The sequence below is a fragment of the Phyllostomus hastatus genome, unplaced genomic scaffold (assembly GCF_019186645.2).
Source record: "Phyllostomus hastatus isolate PE091 unplaced genomic scaffold, TTU_PhHast_1.1 phas_scaffold_501, whole genome shotgun sequence".
Taxonomy (NCBI): Eukaryota; Metazoa; Chordata; class Mammalia; order Chiroptera; family Phyllostomidae; genus Phyllostomus; species Phyllostomus hastatus.
In genome coordinates this window covers 36240065-36259879 of record NW_025334033.1, presented here as the reverse complement: position 1 = coordinate 36259879, position 19815 = coordinate 36240065, and the positions used below count along the sequence as shown (strand labels likewise).

At 42.4% G+C, this 19815-nt stretch overlaps 1 protein-coding gene across 1 annotated transcript in view; it reads left to right on the top strand.

Moving 5' to 3' along the window:
- GCH1 (GTP cyclohydrolase 1) overlaps positions 1 to 12855 on the top strand; it is a 50909-nt gene extending 38054 nt beyond the window's left edge. Inside the window, exons 4-6 of the mRNA XM_045822733.1 lie at positions 8845 to 8876; positions 9758 to 9842; positions 10726 to 12855. Of these exons, the coding sequence (XP_045678689.1) occupies positions 8845 to 8876; positions 9758 to 9842; positions 10726 to 10852 (244 nt within the window). The 3' untranslated portion in view covers positions 10853 to 12855. The remainder of the gene's footprint in view (positions 1 to 8844; positions 8877 to 9757; positions 9843 to 10725) is intronic.
- The last annotated feature ends 6960 nt before the right edge of the window (positions 12856 to 19815 follow it).

The window sequence follows — 19815 nt, the reverse complement described above, 5'->3', positions numbered from 1 at the left end:
GTGCAGCAGGTTTTATTGATAACAGCACATACCCCTCCTTGTTCTGCTAGAAGATAGTCAAGGGCAAGGCGGTTATCCATGACTACATTTGCCAATGAGTCTACTGATCTTGAGAGTCCAGCTAGAGTACCAGCAGTATCTTTGGAGATTTCTTCTATAATCTTAGTGAGTTCCCTTAGAGTGGCCTCATGATAGGCGAAGCCTCCCCAGGGGGGCTGCAGCGGCTATAGTGGCAGCAGCTCCAGCCACTACTAGACCAAAAGCTCGTTTTTTTCTGCTGAGAGATGGACTCCCAGGACCCATGGTTATATTTATAACAGTAAGGTCTTGGGGTGCCAAGGTCCCTAAGGTACAGTCACCCCCATGTTTAGAGTTGCTGAGATGAGTATAAGCAATAGCTTCTTGAAGTTCTGAATGATCCGTTAGCCAGTTATTGGGAGTCCCACATAGCCAGACGAGCCCCGGGGGTGCTGCAATAACTGTGGCATTAGTGGAGTTATATTTGTTAAGGAGGGCATATGGCAAGGGGGGAAAGGCAGTCCTTAAAAGGGCCTAAGTTATTTCCTTGATCTTTCCCCCCTGCAGGAGGTGGTAGAAATTTTGCTAATACTCCTTGAAGAGATTGGTTTAATTTCCAAGTAACACATTTAGAAGTATCGTTTGTATCTGCATTGTGAGTTTTGTCAAAGCAACAATGGGTACTATTAGGAATACAGTTAGAATCATAATTCGGGTAGCATACTATATGTGACCAATTTAAAGGTTTGAAAATTTCTTCCTCAGAAAGATTCTCTAGAAAGCTGGAACTTGAAAGAGAAGCCAGGGCTTTAAATGGGTCAATGGCCCTTGTATGAGTATTATTATAACATGGGGTACATCCCATCGTACTGTTGCACTTAAGAGAGGTGCTGGAGTAATTAAATGGCTTTAATTCTAGTGGGGTCATACGGAAACACAAAGGAGGATTTCTCTCCCATGTGACTCTTAAAGAAAAAGGGGAACGCGTGTAATTGGCAGAGGAATTCAAAGCACTGATTAAAGATTCATTAGCTATTGGGTAGGCTTTTATATGAGTATTATATCTGGAAGGAGTTTCCGGGTTAGGATGACATATCCAACATTGGGCCAGGTTTTCTCCTGCTGCTAAGGTTCGAGAAGCATTCACTAGAAAATTTTCATCCCATTCCGTTACACAGGGTGCAGGCGAGTAGAGAATGGTTAATAGAAACAACAAAGACATTTTCATTTTAACTGGATTTTAACCGGTAATGCAGTCTTTGCTCTTCCAGGAACCCCTGACTCCCAAACTAGTGGGTTTACTGCATCCAGAACTGAACTTGGGATTTCTTCCTGATTTCGAACACTACTGATTATCATCACCTTACTTAACTCAAATGGCACTTCAGGGAACAACAAGATGGTTCCCATCCGAGCTAAAAGGTCCCGGCCTAACAGAGGAATAGGGCACTGAGGAACAATTAAAAAGGAGTGTTTGAATATTTGACTCTCAAATTGGCAAGTGATAGGGAATGTATAAAAATATGCCTTAGAATTTCCTTCGACCCCCATTACCTTAGCTGATTTGGAGGAAAGAGGTCCAGAGTAAGAGTTAAGGACAGAGTAAGTGGCCCCTGTATCAACAAGAAAGTCGATTTTCTTACCTGCCACATCTAGAGTTACCCGGGGCTCCTCGGTAGAGATGGGAATATGAGTATTCCCTGGGGCCGACCTGTTCCCGGGCACCTTCAGTCCTCAAGAGTAGCCATGGCCTTGGGAGATGACCCCTTTCCACTATGGGAACGGGGGCAGTCTACCTTCCAGTGCCAGGGATCAGAACTGAAGTTCTTGCATAGAGGACAGGGCCTCGGAGGTGGCTGAGTGCAGTTCTTTGACCAGTGTCCAGGGCGTTTGCACTTATAACAGGTCTGATCCTTTTGCCCCTGATTCCTTTGAGGCCTCCCGAGCTCCCCTGATGGGGCTGGTTTCCGCCAATGGCACTACTAAAGGCTAGTGCAAGGAGCTCTGCTTGCCTCTCCCTTTCCTTCTTTCCCTGTTTTCTTTCCTCCAAATCCCTATTGTTAAAGACTGAAAAGGCTGTATCCATGAGCTGATCTAAGGGGGTCTGCGGGCCCATTTGTAATTTCTGAAGCTTCCTGCGAATATCAGGGGCAGATTGAATTATAAAATGCTGCCCTATCAAGATTCGACCCTCCGGGGATGAAGGGTCCAAGTTTGTATATTTTTGGAAGGCTTCTACTAGTCTGTTTCTGAAGAGAGCTGGGTTTTCTTCCTTGCCCTGAAAGATTTCCCTAACCTTTTCATAATTCACAGGTTTCTTGATGCAGTTTCTCATTCCTGCCAGTAAGCAATCTATCATTGCATCCCTACTCCGGATCCCTGCCTGAGTATTGTATTCCCAGTTAGGTTCCTGGTCCGGGACAGCTTGGGCAGCTGGCTGGTTAGTGCCAGGGTTCTGGGTATGCAGCTGATCTGCATACTTACGAGCCTCCTCCCAGATCCGCTGTTTCTCGTCTGGGGAACAGCAGGTGGTCAGAATTATGTACAAATCCCTCCACGACATACTGAATGCTAGAGTAAGAGTCTGGAAATTACTAGTGAAACGTGAAGGGTCCTCTGAAAAACTCCCTAGCCTGTCTTTACATTGTTGTAAATCAGTTATAGAGAATGGCACTTGTACCCTTATAGCACCTTCAGGGCCTGCTACCTCCCTCAAGGGTAGGAGTGCAGAGGTGGTAGGGAGATAAGAAGCGCCACTTCTAGTATGTCCTGCAGGGCTGGGTTTTTCCTCAGCTGGTGGCTTTAGGTTATCCATAGCATAAGGTGGTGGAGAGGTCGCTTCCTCTAAGGTAGGGGGCAGAGACTTCAGAACTCTGGGGTTCCCTTAATCTCCCTTGAGAGACAGGTGGGGGAGCTAAGGAGGGTATCTTCTAATTGATCAACACTTGGGCCTGTAGGTTTTGTCAGGGGTGGGGCTGGAGCAAAATGAGGGATCTCGGTACAGAGCCATAAATGCCTGCACGTAAGGAACTTCAGACCATTTGCCTTCCCTCCGGCAGAATAGATCTAGCTGTAGGATAGTATTATAATTTGTGCTCCCATTCTCAGGCCATATCTCTCCACCCCCTAATTTATACTGGGGCCAAACAGTGTTACAAAAGAAAACTAATCTCTTCTTTTTTTTAAGTTTTTGGGGTCAAATTTATCCCAGTTGCTAAGAATGCAACCCAATGGTGATTTGGAAGGGATGGAAGATGTAGTTCCCATCTCGACTGCGGTGATCCTAAGAGAGAAGAAACACAAAGATACTCCTTTGCAGACTAGAGGCGTCCCTCTCTTTGCTGCCCTTAGGAGATTCCTAGTGGGCCATGGGCGTCCCCTGGGATCCCACCGAACTACCAGACGTCTCTGGCGAAAGAGATTCTAGTGAGAAAAATACTCCCTTGCAATCAAGAGGCATCCCCCCTTTTCTTGCCTCAGGAGCTTCCTAGTGGGCCACAGGGCGTCCCCTGGGATCCCACCGAACTACCAGACGTCTCTGGCGAAAGAAATCCTAGTGAGTGTCGGCCGACAGAAATCGAAAAGACTTGAGAGAATCACCACAGTCTACTTTTGTCTCTAACTATTGGGAAGGAACCAGTCCTGCATTCTTGAGCAATTGCCTATAATCCTGAAAATCCCAGACTCTACCCTTGTGGCCCTAGTACATTTCCATTTCTGTATTCTTCATCTACGGGGACCCTCATTTTCCTGTAAGCTTTAAGATCTGGGGCAAAGGAAGTGCCTTACTAGAAAAAATAATTTCTGGCCCTGTAAACCATTAAGAGGAGCACCAAGATGACCTTATTATAAAATGACTCCTTTCCAGATCACAAAGAAGACCCTTAAATATTCCATGTAACTTTCCAGAGCTTTAAGAAATTGTACCTGCGTCTGAAATCTCCCTGAAGGGACCTTAAGCGATGTCTAAATCACCACCCTTCATACTGGAGGCGTATCTCATGGAGGGACAATGAACTGAGAGGGGAAAATTAAAATACCCTTATAGAAACAAGTAAACCACCTTAGAATTCCAAATTCAATTAATTAGGTAAAAGTGGCTCTATGCAGCCATTCTAATAACCAGCGACCAGCGGGCACCTGTTGTGCAGTTCTGAGCGATGTTGCTGCTTACAATGATAGTATACACGTGGCAAAGATGGGAGTGGCTCATTCCTGCAACTGTACTTAGCGCTAGCCTAACAATGACCCCAAGGTAGATATCTTAGTACAAAGACAGCAGGAACCCTTCATACATAAAAGGCAAGTGGGGTGTGAGTGAAGGTATAAAGATCAGAAGTCAGTTGGGGAGGAAAAGCATAAAAGACTGTCCGTGGGCCTGATGAAAAGAATGCAAAAGGAAGTCACAGTGCAGGTGCGGTGGTGACTGATATCCCGCTTGGAAGGTCCGACTATGCCTACTGGGGGAGTGGCCGCGGGGGTGGGGCAGTGTTTTGTGCTTTCCACAGTGTGCCTGACCGTTGTGCGGACATTTTCTTGTACCTGGCGGGGACTAAGGCTAACCCCTGTTCCGCATCCAAGTTATCCTATCACAGGAGTCTTCAAGCGGCGGGCGCCCTTGTGGCTTTTAACTGCCCGACCTGTGCCCGCAAATTAGCGGCCGACCTTCCATCACGGAACATCAGAGTCACCGAAACAGAATAGGTGATAACGGAAAAGGGCATCCCGGGTGTCAGAGCAGCAAAGGGGGCTTACCACTCCGGTGTCTTCTCCTGAGCTGGCTCGCCAAAAACTGTCACAGGTGTGCACAGGTGTGCACAGGTAACCAGGTTCTTAGTGATCGAGGACAAAGAATTGAACCGAACACACAAAGTTTATAGCATAAAGAAAGAGGGGAGGTTTATTAAGTGATAGTACACACCACAGGACACGGGAGTGAGCCAGCTCTGAGCAGAGGAAAAAAAAAAGGGCACGTGGGCTGGGGGATTCTATTCTTATAGGGGCAGAAGCCCCCTGCTAGTCTTTGGCGGGCTTTTCCTGCGCAGGTACAAGGAGTTGGATTTCAAAGCTACTGCGCATGTGTAGTTTCCCATGACTTTCTTGATTGGCTACTGGAGAAGGGAGTCCCACAATGTTATTTCATTATAATGATATTATAATGAATCAGGGGTAGCGCGCAGGCGCATTCTATGATTCAGAGTTGTCCCAGAAAACAGGAACAACCCGTCTTAGGGGGTCTTTGTCATGTATAGGTGTTTTCTACCTCAGCCCTGCGGGGCCTTGGGAGCTTCCTTCCTGACTACCTCCTGCCTCAATACAGTACTGTTTTTCTATAAAGAAGTTAAAAACTTTTATTGTAGCCATAAAGTCATGTTTCCTGGGTTATTTTTATGTTGAAATCTTTGCTCCATCTGGAATATATTTGGGGGCAAGGAGTGAGGGGAACCCACCCACTCCTGCTGCATGTTCACTGGCCTGCTCCCACACCCCTGCTCTTCTCCGTTGCCTTCTGCCTCCCCTCCTTCCCCTGCCCCCTGACTCTCTCTGTTGCTACTCTCTCTTGGGCTTTTCTTATGTTCCTCCTGGATTATATGTTAGACTCCTAACTCCTCTTGCCTCTAATCTCTTAGGATCCTTAAATCTGCTCTCACACGCTGGTCACTGGTTCGATTCCCAGTCAGGGCGCATGCTTGGGTTGTGAGTTCAATCCCCAGTCAGAGCATATGCAGGGGGCAATCTGTTGATGTTTCTCACATCGATGTCTCTCTTCCTCTCTTTTTCCCTCCCTTCCCCTCTCTCTAGAATCAGTTTTAAAAACATAAAAGTTCAAAATAAAAAGGAAAAATTTATCAAAGGGGACAAAGCAGGTTTTCTTATTTTAATAAAGTTTGCATAATAAAAGTGACCATGAATCTTTACATATCAAACGGGGCAAAACAAAAAACAGGAGCAAGTGGCTGAAATGAACAGAGAAACTGACCTACCTGGAAACAATGAGTGGGAACACTAGTTTCCTCTCAGTCTTTGCTTGAGATGGACAAAAAGCATATACAAAGCAGAATTGAAAGGATACATACTTGTATCTTAGAATGGGAGGCTATGTAACTAAGAATATGCTTTAAGAACTTTAAATCCTTCAAAATAAGTTTTAAAAAAAGTTAGAGAAGGGAATAAATTGAGAGTTAGAAAACATGGATAAACTGGTAACCATTAGAGAAAGTCAAGTTAGCCCTGGCTATGTAGTTAAGTTGGTTAGATCATCATCTTGATACACTAGTGGGTTCAATCCCTGGTCAGGGCAACCAGTGAGGGCATAAATAAGTGGAACAACAAATTGATGTTCTTTCTCTCTCTCCCTCTCTCTCTGTAAAAAAAGAATCAATTAAAAAAATTAAATTAATGTTAGGAGTGAGGTGGAAAGGGGAAGGGCAGGACCCAGTCAATTTAATAGGCATTCTTTCAGACTTCCAAGTAACCACTAATTCCCATGTTGTATATATGATTCAAGAGTTTTAAAAAACCTGAAAAGCTCTCCAGCCAAATTGATGAAGTTGCCTATTCCTGATAACAAACCTTGATAAAATTAGCATTTAAAAACTTATAGATTAGTCTCATTTATTAATGTAGCTTCTTAAAAAAATTATTTATTTTTAGGGAAGGGAGGGAGAAAGAGAGAGAGAGAAACATCCATGTACAGTTGCTGGGGGTCATGGCCTGCAACCCAGGCATATACCCTGACTGGGAATCGAACCTGCTACACTTTGGTTCGCAGCCCACGCTCAATCCACTGAGGTATGTCAGGCAGGGCTTATTAATGCAGTTTTAAAAATCCAAAATATATTTTTTAAAAACCCTGCTTTAACGGGCTACAAGTATTGTTTTGATCATGTTCCAGGACGGTGTACTCCAAGGTCACAAAAATGGTGTAGATTAAAATTGAAAACTGATTCTGGGAGTACGGTAGACCAGACTGTGACATGAATGAGAACGTGAGAGACATGGAGGACTGAGAAGGTCCAGTATGCCTTAATTGAAATTCCAGGAGATGAGAGAGGCCACGGGGTGGGTGCAGTACTAGAGAAGGCAATATCTACAAACACTTCTGAGCACAAGCAAAATATGTCTTCAGATTCAGGAAACCTAATAAATCCCAAACGGGACAAATGAAATTAAATCCTCACCTAGATACAATATAGAAAACTGCAGAGTATATATACTCAAATGTCATAAAGTTAGCCACAGAAAAATATTATCTATAAGGTAACAGCAATTAGACTGACAATTGGTTAGCCAATGGCAATATTTGAAAGGCAGAGAAATATCAGTGTCAAACTAGAATTCTGTTCCCAACAAACACCTCTCAACAAATTATCTTCAAGCATGAGGGCAAAATATACATATTTTTTAATACAGGGAAGCTATATGAGTTTCCTTAATGCTGAGGAGACATAAATTCTTCACCTTTTTTCTTGGAAAGAAAAATGAATAAACCAGGAATAAGAAATAATAAACTCTCTGGGCATAGGGGTCCTGTTCACCACATCATCAAATACATGGTAGGCACTCAGCCATCTGCATGAATGACCCTGCTTTGGAGTGACATTGGCTATCTGCCAGAAACAAGCAACGGGGATGACAGTAAAATGCTAGGGGCATTCCTACTAAAGCATGGAGAGAAATAAGGATGCCCGGCATCACCGCTGCGACCTACTGTTGTACCTGAAATTTTACTTGAGAAAAAGAAATGATAACTATAAGAAGGAAGACATTACTAATTTTTAACTTGATGGCATCTCTTACTTATATAACACCTGGAAATGAACCACCTGGAAAACTATCAGGAGTAATAAATATAGAAATTTGACCCAGTAAGTATAAGCCATTTTCCATCTAGGAGCTTGAACCATCCTTTCTCAGGTTTTTATTCAAAATAAAAAAAGAATATATAGGAATTCCTTCAATGTTGTTGACCTACTGGGAACAGGGAACAATCAGAATGGCTCCCGCCTTCAGGCTGAGTGGTGAATAGGGCGGGGCACCGTTTGTTGAGTTATTGGTGGGAGGTATAAAGGAGCACGTTGCCTGTTCTGTCTGAGGGTCGTACTGGGGGGAAGAGCCCTAAAATGCCTCAGAGGCAAGGTGACCCTTGAGTCCAAATTCATGACTAAAAGGCTAAATTTTAAAGAAAAGTGTCCTTAATGTGAACTGATATCCTAAAATGGCTGATTCACGTGGTCATTTTCACATTTAACAACTAGAGTGAAAGATGTTGAAAGGAGAAAAATCATCACTTAACAGATTGTGTTATAAGCTAAGATCAGTAACTTTTATTTTGGAAGGGTTAATCATAGTGATTGCCTGCATAGACTTATTTTATAAAGAGATGTTTGAAGTAGTCCGTTTAGTTCTAACCTGATTATCCTAATAGGTTTAGTTGGTTCAGTAGTTGACAATGGTCTGCCTATTAATTAACAGTCTTTTTATTTTTAACTTGAACTCTAAGCTCTGATTAAACAATATGATTAATTAGAACACATTAGACTTAGCTCAGAATTGATGACTTGGGAGCTTCAATATTACTCACCTCTAATTGTGTTTTTAATAAGCGAATTATATACTCTTAATTCCCTCTCTCTTTGGGAACATAGGGAACACCTCATAGTTGGTCTCCTGTAGTTTTTATGTCTTTCTATCCTTCTGTAAACATTAACCTTCTGCCTACCCCCTACAATTACTCCAGTCAAGTCCTTTTAGTCTTATGAGGATGCCTTAGCAATTTCACTTTAAAAAATTTATGATTAACTAAAATAATTTTTTCTTTTTTAGGATTGTAGAAATCTATAGTAGAAGATTACAAGGTAAATTTTAAAACTATGTTTTTTACAGAAAAATTTTCTCTTAAGGAAAAAGCATTTTTTGTTCTTATATTATACTATGACAAAAATTAAAACCTCATAGGAATATAAAACAGAAAAAGTGCTATACATGTTCCTTCACATTTTTAGGCAAATACAAACATTTAAAATCCATTTGTTTTTATTACATTTCAAAATGGGCTCGTATTATAAACAGTGGGCTTCATTTGTCTTTTATCCCTACTTTTTTTTCACTTAGGTGTTAAACATTCCCCCGCATACAGGCACGTGTCTCATTTGTTTTGCCTGCTGTTTAGCACTCCGTTGCTCGGCTGTGCTGTGGCTTGATTCAATCAGTCTCTGCTCTGATAGACATTTGGGATTTTGTCAGCTTTCAAATGTTTGTAATGCTTCAAAGATGAGTTGTGTATTCATTCAGCACAGGAATTGCATTATTTAGGTTAAATCATTGGTTTTTAACATCGCTCTAGGTCCAGCTCAATCATCAGACTGTAACCCCTGTGTTGATCGTGTTGCCGAGCTATTCATTTCCTCTGCTCTCCCTCTGTGGAGGTGCTTGTTATCAATATTCTGTTGGAGTCGCGGCACACCCAGGAGGCGCTGGCTAATCCGTTCCGCGTAGTGGCGCTGGAGGGCGCCGGGGCTTCCTGACCTGTCGTCAGCACCGGCCTGCAGGACTGGGAATTGAACAGGGCCTCCTTGGCCCAGGCAGCAAACAAAGCCAAGTGGTAGAAGCTGGCTGTCTTGGCTTTTAAACCTCACAGAAGTCTGCTTTTTAAGGTTTTATATATTTTAGAGACAGCAAAAGCTTCCAGGTCTCTTTGTGTCCGATACTTAAACTCAGCTCCTTGTCACATTCACAGTTCAGGAGCGCCTGACGAAACAAATTGCCATAGCAATCACAGAAGCCTTGCGACCCGCTGGAGTTGGGGTGGTGGTTGAAGCAACGTAAGTCTGTATTTGCCTTTAATAACGTCGCAGTTGTGCATGAAAATGATACTCAGTGCTGCTCGGTTTTCCTGGCGTGGGCGGTGCCGCACACTGACGCTGTTCCGTCTTCCCGCTCTGCGCCGGAAGCCCTTGTACCTCTTTCACTTACTGTGTTACCAGTGTGCGCACCAGAACGGGGGATACTGTTTTTCCCCAGTGTTTGTTTTTATGAGGGTTGTGGAAGAGTAGGGAGTCCTAAGCTTGGGTGTAGCGATTTGCACAACCCAAGCGTTGTATGTCTTGTCTTGATTTCTTTTTTAGCTCTTTGTTGCCCCAAGCAAAGTTTTCCTAATTTTTTGACACATATTTTAAAAATAGAGAGGACTAAGAATGGATACAAAGTACAACTGAAGACTCTTCTTTAAGTCATTATGAGAATTGCCCACAGCTGGTGGGCAGAGTTCTCGCTGAGTTCTGCGCTGTCCGGCTTCCTCCAGTTGGTCCCCATCCTCTGGACCCTGGCCGGTGAGCCCAGCGTACTTTGGAGTTCCTCTCAACTCCTCAGCTGGCACAGTGCTGTGCTGGTCCTGAAGACGGGTCCAGTGAGAACTTCAGGTTTCCCTTCATCTCTGTAGACCACTCGTATTATCTTTACCCAGGAAGACTATTCCATTTCCCCCTCTCCTGTTGGATGCCGTGAGGACTCGGTCACTAAGAAGAATAAAAGCTACAAGACTAAGAAACTTAGAAAGAAATTTTTTTAGGATAAAATTTGTCTCAGTGACAAACTTGGTCATTGTGAACTCAGTTTAATCAAGTTTATTTTAATTTTTTTGGACTGCTTTTTATTTAAAAAAACAAACCAGTAACTCTGTTCTCCCTTTGTTGGCTTGTTTTGTAGACACATGTGCATGGTCATGCGAGGAGTGCAGAAAATGAACAGCAAGACTGTGACCAGCACAATGTTGGGTGTGTTCCGGGAAGACCCAAAGACGCGCGAAGAGTTTCTCACTCTCATCAGGAGCTGAACTTCGAGCGCCTGCTGTGTGCGGTGCAGATCATGCCTCTAACAGTAGCGTCGGTTGTCTGGTCTTAATTGTTTGTACAGTTCCCTTCTCACTTGTAAAAGATGTGAACCTTACTCCTTGTCACTAATTGTGTTTAATAATTATCACAGGTCAAATAATAATTTTAGTAAAGGGGTAGGCGCTCTACTTTCTTGTAGCCACCATTTAGTGGCAACATTCAAGCACACTGCCAATAATGTTAGGTTGTATGTATACTCTCACTGCCGTTTTGATAGCCTGAGGATGCTGGGAAGGGGGAAGAACTCATGTACTTTGTTCAAATAGTATGGCAATTTGGTTTATAAGCATAGGGGTGCTGGGAAATGGGAGAAAATATGGCCAATATTCTGCTTTTTCCACTCCCCAAACACAAATGGTGTAGAGCTTAAAGTAATTTATTGTGCAGTGAGCAGCATCACTCTGCAAGTTCAAAGTCCAACAGGCTCCACTTGAATCATGTTTATTAAACCGCCAGTGACACTTTATTTTTTAAATATTTATTTTTTAACTGTCTAGTTGCAATGTCAGTCACCCAGGGAAGGTGATGAAACACCTATGCTTTTGATTTTATAGTGAGTTAAAAAGGCACATTTCTACCTTCTATTCTTTTTAAAATTCACCTCTAGGGAATTAGTTCCTGGAGTTGTTTACGAGTGTATTCTCATGTCAACATACAGGGGTTTAGATATTTAACTCTCTGTGCCTTGATGAGAATCTCACACCATTTAGAGTGTAGATGCCTTTGCCTTCATTTAAAAGCCATTATTTTATACGACTTAGTACTGACATGGAACATGAATAGTGCTCAGAGTTCCTTTTGAAGTTTCTTGGGAGCTTACTTTGTGTGTTTCTTGCAGATGCCTCAAAACTTTTTAAAAATCTTATCAATAGTGTTTCCAGATATTCCAGAAACTGTTGAGTGCTCATTACTTTCAAGTCTGCAGAGGCGTCGCCTCCAAGGACATGAAAGAACACAGAAGGAACCCACTGTGGACTGCGTTATGAGCTGGGTCTGTCCAACGTCTACTGATGCTGTGTCGTTGGTGTCTGTGCGAGTGCCACATAATCTTCAGGGATTACTGGAAAATACCAGAAGCTCCCATCCTGGTTCCCCTTGTGGTCCACGGAACCTCATCTTCAGTGTTAACTGTTTAAGCAGGCTAGGTCTTTCAGTCCAAGAAGCTGTTGCCTTATTAATGACTATCTTAAAATTTCCTCTACTGGGGCGGTGTGGGCCAAATTAAAACAAAATAACCAAACACCCCTGCAAAACACAAACACGATTTTTCAGGCAGAAGCCTCTTATTTGGCTGACAATAGTTCATTACCCTAAGCAGAGTTAACTACACTGCTTGCATTAACTCTGGTAGTCCTATCTCTGCCACTTAGATGTATTTTGTTTGGCTTATGATCAGGCTAAATGGCAGAGATTTTTTTAAAACATTCCTTACTTCCATCTCCTATATTTTTCTATATTTGGATTTTCTAAAGTACAGTGGTGGTTGATTTTGAGTTCCTTTTAAAATCAAAGCTAACATAAACATCCTGCTTACTATTGAGATATTTAGAGGTAGACTTAAGCGCTCAACTCATGTTTGGTATTTTAAAGTAAAAGCAGGTGTGACTTGGAGGACCAAAGAAATTGTTAGTATAAATGTTATCTTTCTGAGACAAATTGTATTACTTTTTAAAATGATTCTTTAACATTCCCTAGAAGTGTTCTCATAAAAGTCTAATGTATTCACAGGCTGTTGTTTTACTGTTAAATGCAAAGTAACTACCTTGTCAGTTTTAGTCTGGTCTGTAGTTCTTCAAAATGACCTTTTCACATCCATGAACTTGAGTCCGTTTTGGGGACTTTTAACATTGTGCAATTAAATTGTCTAAATTTTATGTATGTGTGTATGTTCCTAAAGTTAGCTCTACTTAAATTATTAAAGTGCTATAATTTTGTTCTTGTGAAAGCAGTTTTTTTTGAACCACTAGTATAGATATAACAATTAATTTGATTGTTTTCATTGTATTGTTTTAGCAAAGCTGCCCTCCATGAGGGCTTCTTGCAGCCTTGATGCTATTAGAGTATAAATCCCAGTGGCAGTGCCAATTCACCCCAGACTCTCTGCTTCCCTTCGGTATTGGTTGGAGCATTACTGTCCTCACCCCCCTGCAGTCTGCGATGAGAGCGAGGACTCTGAGTGGCCCCCTTGTGTCTCTTGTCCTAAGCTTAAATTTGAGTAGCTGCAGCCTCCTGAGGACTGGCACTGCTTTCTGTGTGGGCGGCTGGGGAAGGAAAAGCTGGGGAGAGAAGGGCTAGGGCATGGAGCCAGGCAGTGCGGGAAGTGGAAGAAAGTTTTCCTTTTCTAGGAAAGAGCCCATCCTGGGCAAAACTTCCAAGTAGGTACAAAGGTTTTGCTGCCCCTTTTCGTCTCTGCCTGGTGACTGCATCCCACCCTCTTTCCTGGTGGTCTCCTTCCTTTCCCTGCTCCACCCAGGCACAGGCCCCGCCCTCACTGGCTGTCAGCATGCCTGGGTGCTGGTGACCGGGGTGGCCTGCTGCTCCTTGCAGGACCCCATAGACTGTTGGGTAGCTGTTCTCATCACGCAAAGTGGGAATACTTAACTGAAATAAAACACCCCTAAAGCCACAATTCACAGATGTCAGTAAAACAATGAGCTTCTCATCAAAGCCCAAGTTGCTGCTCCTAAATTTTTCCACTAAAGATTGATCAGCTGAGTTCCTTGTTTTGTCACTTGGTGGAAGAGCAGATGCAGACACCAAAAGTTTCAGAGAAGGCTGGCTGTGTGTCAACACAGAACAGCTGGATTCCTGATGGGCCAGAATCCTGTTGAAGGTGAGGAGGAAAGAGTTTTAGTAGATGAGGTCAGGGTGAAGTGAATTCCTGACAGCCCCAACTCTCCCAGAGGCTTTATGTTTTAGTATTCTTTTTAATGTTCTTTTTTAAGATTTTATTTATTTTCAAAGAGAGGGGACTGCAAGGAGAGAAACATCAGTGTGTGGTTGCCTCTCGTGTACCCACTACTGGGGACCTGGCCCAAAACCCAGGCATGTGTCCAGACTGGGAATCAAACCAGCGACCCTTTAGTTTGCAGGCCAGCACCCAGTCCATTGAGCCACACCAGCCAGAGCTATGTTTTAGTCTTTATTATGGGAAAAATGGAACGTGTAATAGACCACACCTGAACGCGAACCTGCATGTCCCTATCACCCATGCGCAACGAGTCTCAGTTCCTCCTGCCTGTCTCGATTCCTCTGTACCTCCCATCTCCACTGGGTTATTTCGAAGCAAGTCCCAATATCATTTTTTGAATTTATTTCTTATTTCAATTATTTTCCAATTACAGTTGGCATAAAATATTATATTCGCTTCAGGTGTACAATATAATGATCAGATGTTAATATTCCTTACAGAGTGGTTATCCAATAAGCCAGACATCTCATCTATATGCATTTCAGAGCTTCTAAACAAAGGGATCATGTAAAAGAATGCCACTCATTATACCCCCCAAAATCAATGCTTTTGTATGAAACATCCAGTCACCATTTACTTTTCCCCTATTGTCTCAGAGGTTTTCTTTTTTATAGTTTATTTGAATCAAGGTACAAGTGGGGCCCATACATTACAATTGGTATATCTGTTTTTTTATTGTAAAAAGCACATAATGCAAAAATTACCATCTTAACCATTTTTAGGTGTACAGTACGGTAGTAACCACATACATTGATGTCCATTACCTTACAAAGCTGAAACCCTGTACCCATCGAACAACGCCCCACCACCCCCTGCTCCCAGCCCCTGATCACCACTGTTCTACTTTGCTTCCAAGTGTGACTACTTTAGATACCGCGTATGTAGAATCACGCAGCATTTGCCTTTTTGTGACTGGCTTTTTTCACTTAGCATAAGTAGTCTCAAGATTCATTCGTGTTGTAGCATATAAGAGGGTTTCCTTTTTAAAGGCTGAATAATATTTTAGGGTCTGTATAGGCCACACTTTATCCATCTGCTGGTGGACATTTAGATTGCTGCTACTCTTGGTTTGGTGAGTAACAATGTAATGAACACAAGTGTGCAAGTATCTCAAGACCCTGTTTTCAGTTCTTTTGGATATATGTGCAAAAGTGACATTGCTGAATTTTATGGTAATTCTTTTCCAAAATTTTTTTGAGGAATTCTATACTGTTTTCCATTGCAGCTGTACCGTTTTACATTCCCACCAACAGTGCACAAGGGTCCCCAGTTTTCCATAATTTTGCCAAAACTTAGTGGACAGTTTTTTTGATAGTGGCCATTCTGATGGTTGTGAAGTAACATTGTGGTTCTGACTTGCATTTCTCTGATGATTAGTGATGTTGAGCATCTTTTCATACGTATTTTGAACATTTATATTTTCTATGGAGAAATGTCTAGTGAAGTCCTGCCCATTTTTTAAAAAGATTTTATTTATTTATTTTTAGAGAGAGGGAAAGGGAGGAAGAAAGAGAGACAGAAACATCGATGTGCAAAAGAAACATTGATCGGGCTGCCTCCCACACACCCCCAAATGAGAAACTGGCCCACATCCCAGGCATGTGCCTTCACTGGAATCGAACTGACAGCCCTTTGGTTTGCAGGATAACGCTTAACCTACTGAGCCACACCAGTCAGGGCTCATGTTTCAGGTAGGTTGTTTTTGTTGTTGAATTGTTGGAGTTTTTTAATATATTAACCCCTTGTCAGATAAATGGTTTGTAAATATTTTCTCATATTTTGTGAGTTGCCTTTCACTCTTCGCTGCATGGAAGTTTTTAAGTTTAATGTTTTCCCATTTGTTAATTTTTGCTTTTGTTGTCTGTGTTTTTGCTCTCGTATCCAGGAAATCATCACCCATCCCGGTGTTATAAAGCTTTCCTCTATGTTGTTTTCCTAGGAGTTATATAGTTTTAGTTTTTACATATAGGCCTTTAATCCACATTGAGTTAATTTTTGTATATGGTGTAAGGTAAGGGTCCAGCTTCTTCTTCTTTTTTTTTTTTTTTTTTGGAATTTTTGTCCAGGTTTTCCAGCACCATTTGTTGAGGGAACTTTTCTTTCCCCATTGTGTCACTGTGGCACCTCTGTCAACAGTCGTTTAACCAGACACATGAGGATTGGTTTCCGGGCTGTGAATTGTGCTCCATTGGTATATACATCTATTTGTAGCCAGTACTGCACTAGTGTGATTCTTGTGGCATTGTAATACATTTTGATATCAGGAAGTATGAGGCCTCCAGCTTCATTTTTCTTCTCAAGATTATTTTAGCTATTCAAGTTGCTTTGAGTTTGTATATGAATTTTAGATTTTTTTGTTTCTGCAAACAATGCCATTGGATTTTAATAGGGATTGCATCGAATGTGTAGATTGTTTTGGGTGGTATGGACATTTTAACAATATGAAGTCTTCCAGTTTGTGAATGTGGGCTACCTTTCCATTTACTGTGTCTTGAAATTTCTTTTATCAATGTTTTGTGGTTTTCAGGGTGAAAGTCTCTTTAACCCCACCCCCTTGTTAAGCTTATTCCTAGTTATTATATTATTTAAAAAAAAACAGACTTTTTTTAGAGAAGTTTTGAGTTCACAGTAAAACTGAGTGGAAATTACAGAGATGTCTCATGTACCCCCCGCCCCCACGAGTGCACAGCCCCCCTTGTTATCTGCGGCCCTCACCAGAGTGGAACATTCGTTACAACCGATTGTCTTCCGTTGACACGTCATTATCCCCCAAAGTCCATGGTTTACCTGAGGGTTCACTCTTCGTGTTGTACATTTTACAAATTTGGATGATTGTATAACGACACGTATCTGCCGTTCCAGTGTCTTGTGGAGAAGTTCCCTTCCCCCAAATTCCTCTGTCCTCTACCTGTTCATCACCTATTTTGTTTTTCTACACCATTGCAATGGAGTTGTTTTTTAATTTCTTCTTTGAATTGCTCATTGGTTGATATGAGTTTTAAGTCCTTTAAAGCTATGGAGTCACCTCTTGCTCTCTCTTTCTCACCTTTTCCTTGTAATTATTTGGTCGTTTGTTTCTGAAGATCCTATGTTTAGTCCAAGAAATGTCAACTACCTGAATGTCTGAATGAAGTGAAGAAACTTCTGCTTGCAGAGGAAAAAATGGTTATTCCCTGTTGCAACACTCCTCCATGTTCCTAAATCCCTTCTCCTGAGGTGGCCTCGGTTGGCTGGGTACTGGTCAGCCTTTAACTTGAACACAGCTCTTCTTTGTCTGTAGCTCAGTGACACTCATCCCCCAGGTGTGGCACAATTCATACCCCCCGCCTTTTTTTTTTTTTTTTTTTTTTGCCGTGGGGGGCTGTTGCTCTGTCCTTTCTGAACAGTCTGCTACATGACTCCCTTGGCTACAGTGTGCTGTGCTCCTTGACTGCCAAGATTTTAGTTAAGGCGGAAGGGTTATTAGACGGCTGGAAATAGTGAATCACCCAAGACATGGCATCACCTTGGGGGCCTCTTCCTGGGGAATTCCAAGGTTTCAGCTGAATGGTCAAAGTGCCTGGGTGTGTGACCTCTTCAGTTCCATTTCCATGGCCTCCTGAGGAAGCACACCAGGCGTCTGGCTGCCCTGGGGTGGGGAGGGAAGTGACATGACACACTCAGTCTTATAGTGAAGCAGCTCCTTTCTCCTCTCCCTAATGGTGCAATTATGATGTGCTTACAGGGCCCGCTGGGGAGAACTCCTAGGGGAGAACACGCATTACACAGCTCTACCATGCCCATCCACGTTTCCTTTATTTCTACATTCTCCTGTTTGGTTTGAGCAATGTGTCCACAGCTCCGACCTTTGACTTCTGGAACTGACTGTGCTGCCCAGAGAGACGTGGGCTGACCACTGAGCAGCGTGGAGAAGGCTGTGTGGATGGAGGCCTGTGACGAAATGCTTGGGCCTGCCTGAGAACGTTCTCTGGGGCTGTCGCTGTTACGCTTTGTTGATTTTCTCCTGATTTTTGGATAAGTCTCTTCTCCTTCCTTTTCCTGGATCTTCTCATGTTTGAAAATGTGTTGAATGAGTACCTTTAACCAAGGACAACTGATCCCAAAGCAAAATGTCTCACTTCTCATTCCTGCTTTTTTCTGAAAGGTGATTTGCCTGTGAGGAAGGAGCATGTGCAGTTGAAGTCTGGCCTCCTCTTGCTCAGCAGTTGTCAAAATCACCTCATAATGAAGGGGTGGGCGGAGAATGACTTCTTATGTCAATGCTTGAATATTTTGTTAACAGAATTTCCATATAAACTTAATATTTAAAAATAGCTACAAAAAGTGTCACATGCACTTGAAGTATAAATAGGTCAACAATGATTTCTCATGGCCTTTCTAACTAGAACACTATCAAAAAGATTCAGATCAAGGTGAAACCTCGAGTCCTGAATACTGATAATTCATGTTTCTTGCATTTTAGTTTTTGGGGGGATGAAAGAGAAATCTTCCAGATTTAAAATTGTGTGTGTGTGTGTGTGTGTGTGTGTGTGTGTTTGTACTCAAAGTTAAATCTGGAAAAATTGTTATAAGGTGCTACATTTTTTAATGGGGTATATTAAACTCTTAATAGTCCTTTCCACGAGTATTATTTTATCAACAGCTTTCTTAAGGAAAGAACATTTCCATTGTATCAGTGAGCAGGTTGGGGCTCAGGGAAGATTAAATGACTTGCATCACTGCCCCTGGATTAGGGAGCAGAGCACTCCTGTTTTGACTCTCCATCTGTTGGTCTTTCTGTTAGCCAATGGGCTCAGGCCATGAGAAGCTCTCTAGTTCGCTATTGCAGCTGGTTAATCTTTTCCAGTACCTCCCCACCACCTTCTGCCCACAAGCTCTTTTGAATTGGAATCAGATTTTTGAAGAAGTACACGGTCAGCTTTGCCCTTTGAACTTGAAAGTGTTGCTGAGAGCAACTTTAAGATAGCAGTGTGCATTGGCCAACTGTAGTTCCATCTGGTCACACAGGCTTAAAGGCTCACTTTTCAAAAATTTATTTTTAAACTGGTAATACATGTACTTAGCACAAAATTCAAACAGCACCAAAGGACGTGAAGGAAAAGCTAACTTTCACCTCCACCCTTGGGTGGGTCAGGCAACTGCTATCATCAGGGATATTTTCCTGACTTCTGTTTCTGATATTTCATTGTTGATGTTATTATCAGGGACATTTTATAAAATGCTTTACTGTAATTGCAAAATGAAAATCCTTCTCTCTCCATCCTGGCTGACTGTATTTACTTCTTAGTGGTAGAAGGTGTAGCTCCGAAGGGGTTAGTGGTTTCTCAAACTATCCGAATGTCAGATCCGTCCTGATGATTATGTCTGGTGTTATTTTTAAGTCAGTGTTAGATACTTTCTCAGGAATTTTTAGCTAACTGCCAAAAATGGGTCCACTTTACAAGACTTTGACCACCTTAGCAAAGGAAAAGTGCTTTGGACGAGCTGAGTGCCTACAGCAGAGGCTCTTTTAAAGTCTGGTTTTCTTTCACTGTTCACCATTTTTGACCAAGTAATACATTCATTCACATGAAATATGAGAAGCATGAAAGGGTATATACAGTGAGAAGTTTCCCTCTGTCCCTAGCCACCCAGTTCCCCTCCCCAAGTCACTGTTTTTTACCATCTTCTTACATGTACTTCCAAAAATACTGATGGCGGATACAAGAAAATTCATTTACACACAAAATTATTTATATATTATAAGTAATTACATCTGTTTGCTTGTTTAAGTCAGGGATTGTTGACCACGTACACCCCTCAGAATCACCTGGGAACTTTTAGACTGTGCGTGTGCCTGCACCCTAGGAAGACCTAGTCCGTGTTTGTAATCGCCCTCGGTTATCCTGGTGGGCTCCCCCAGCTGAAAATCACTAGCTTAGATACAATCATCAG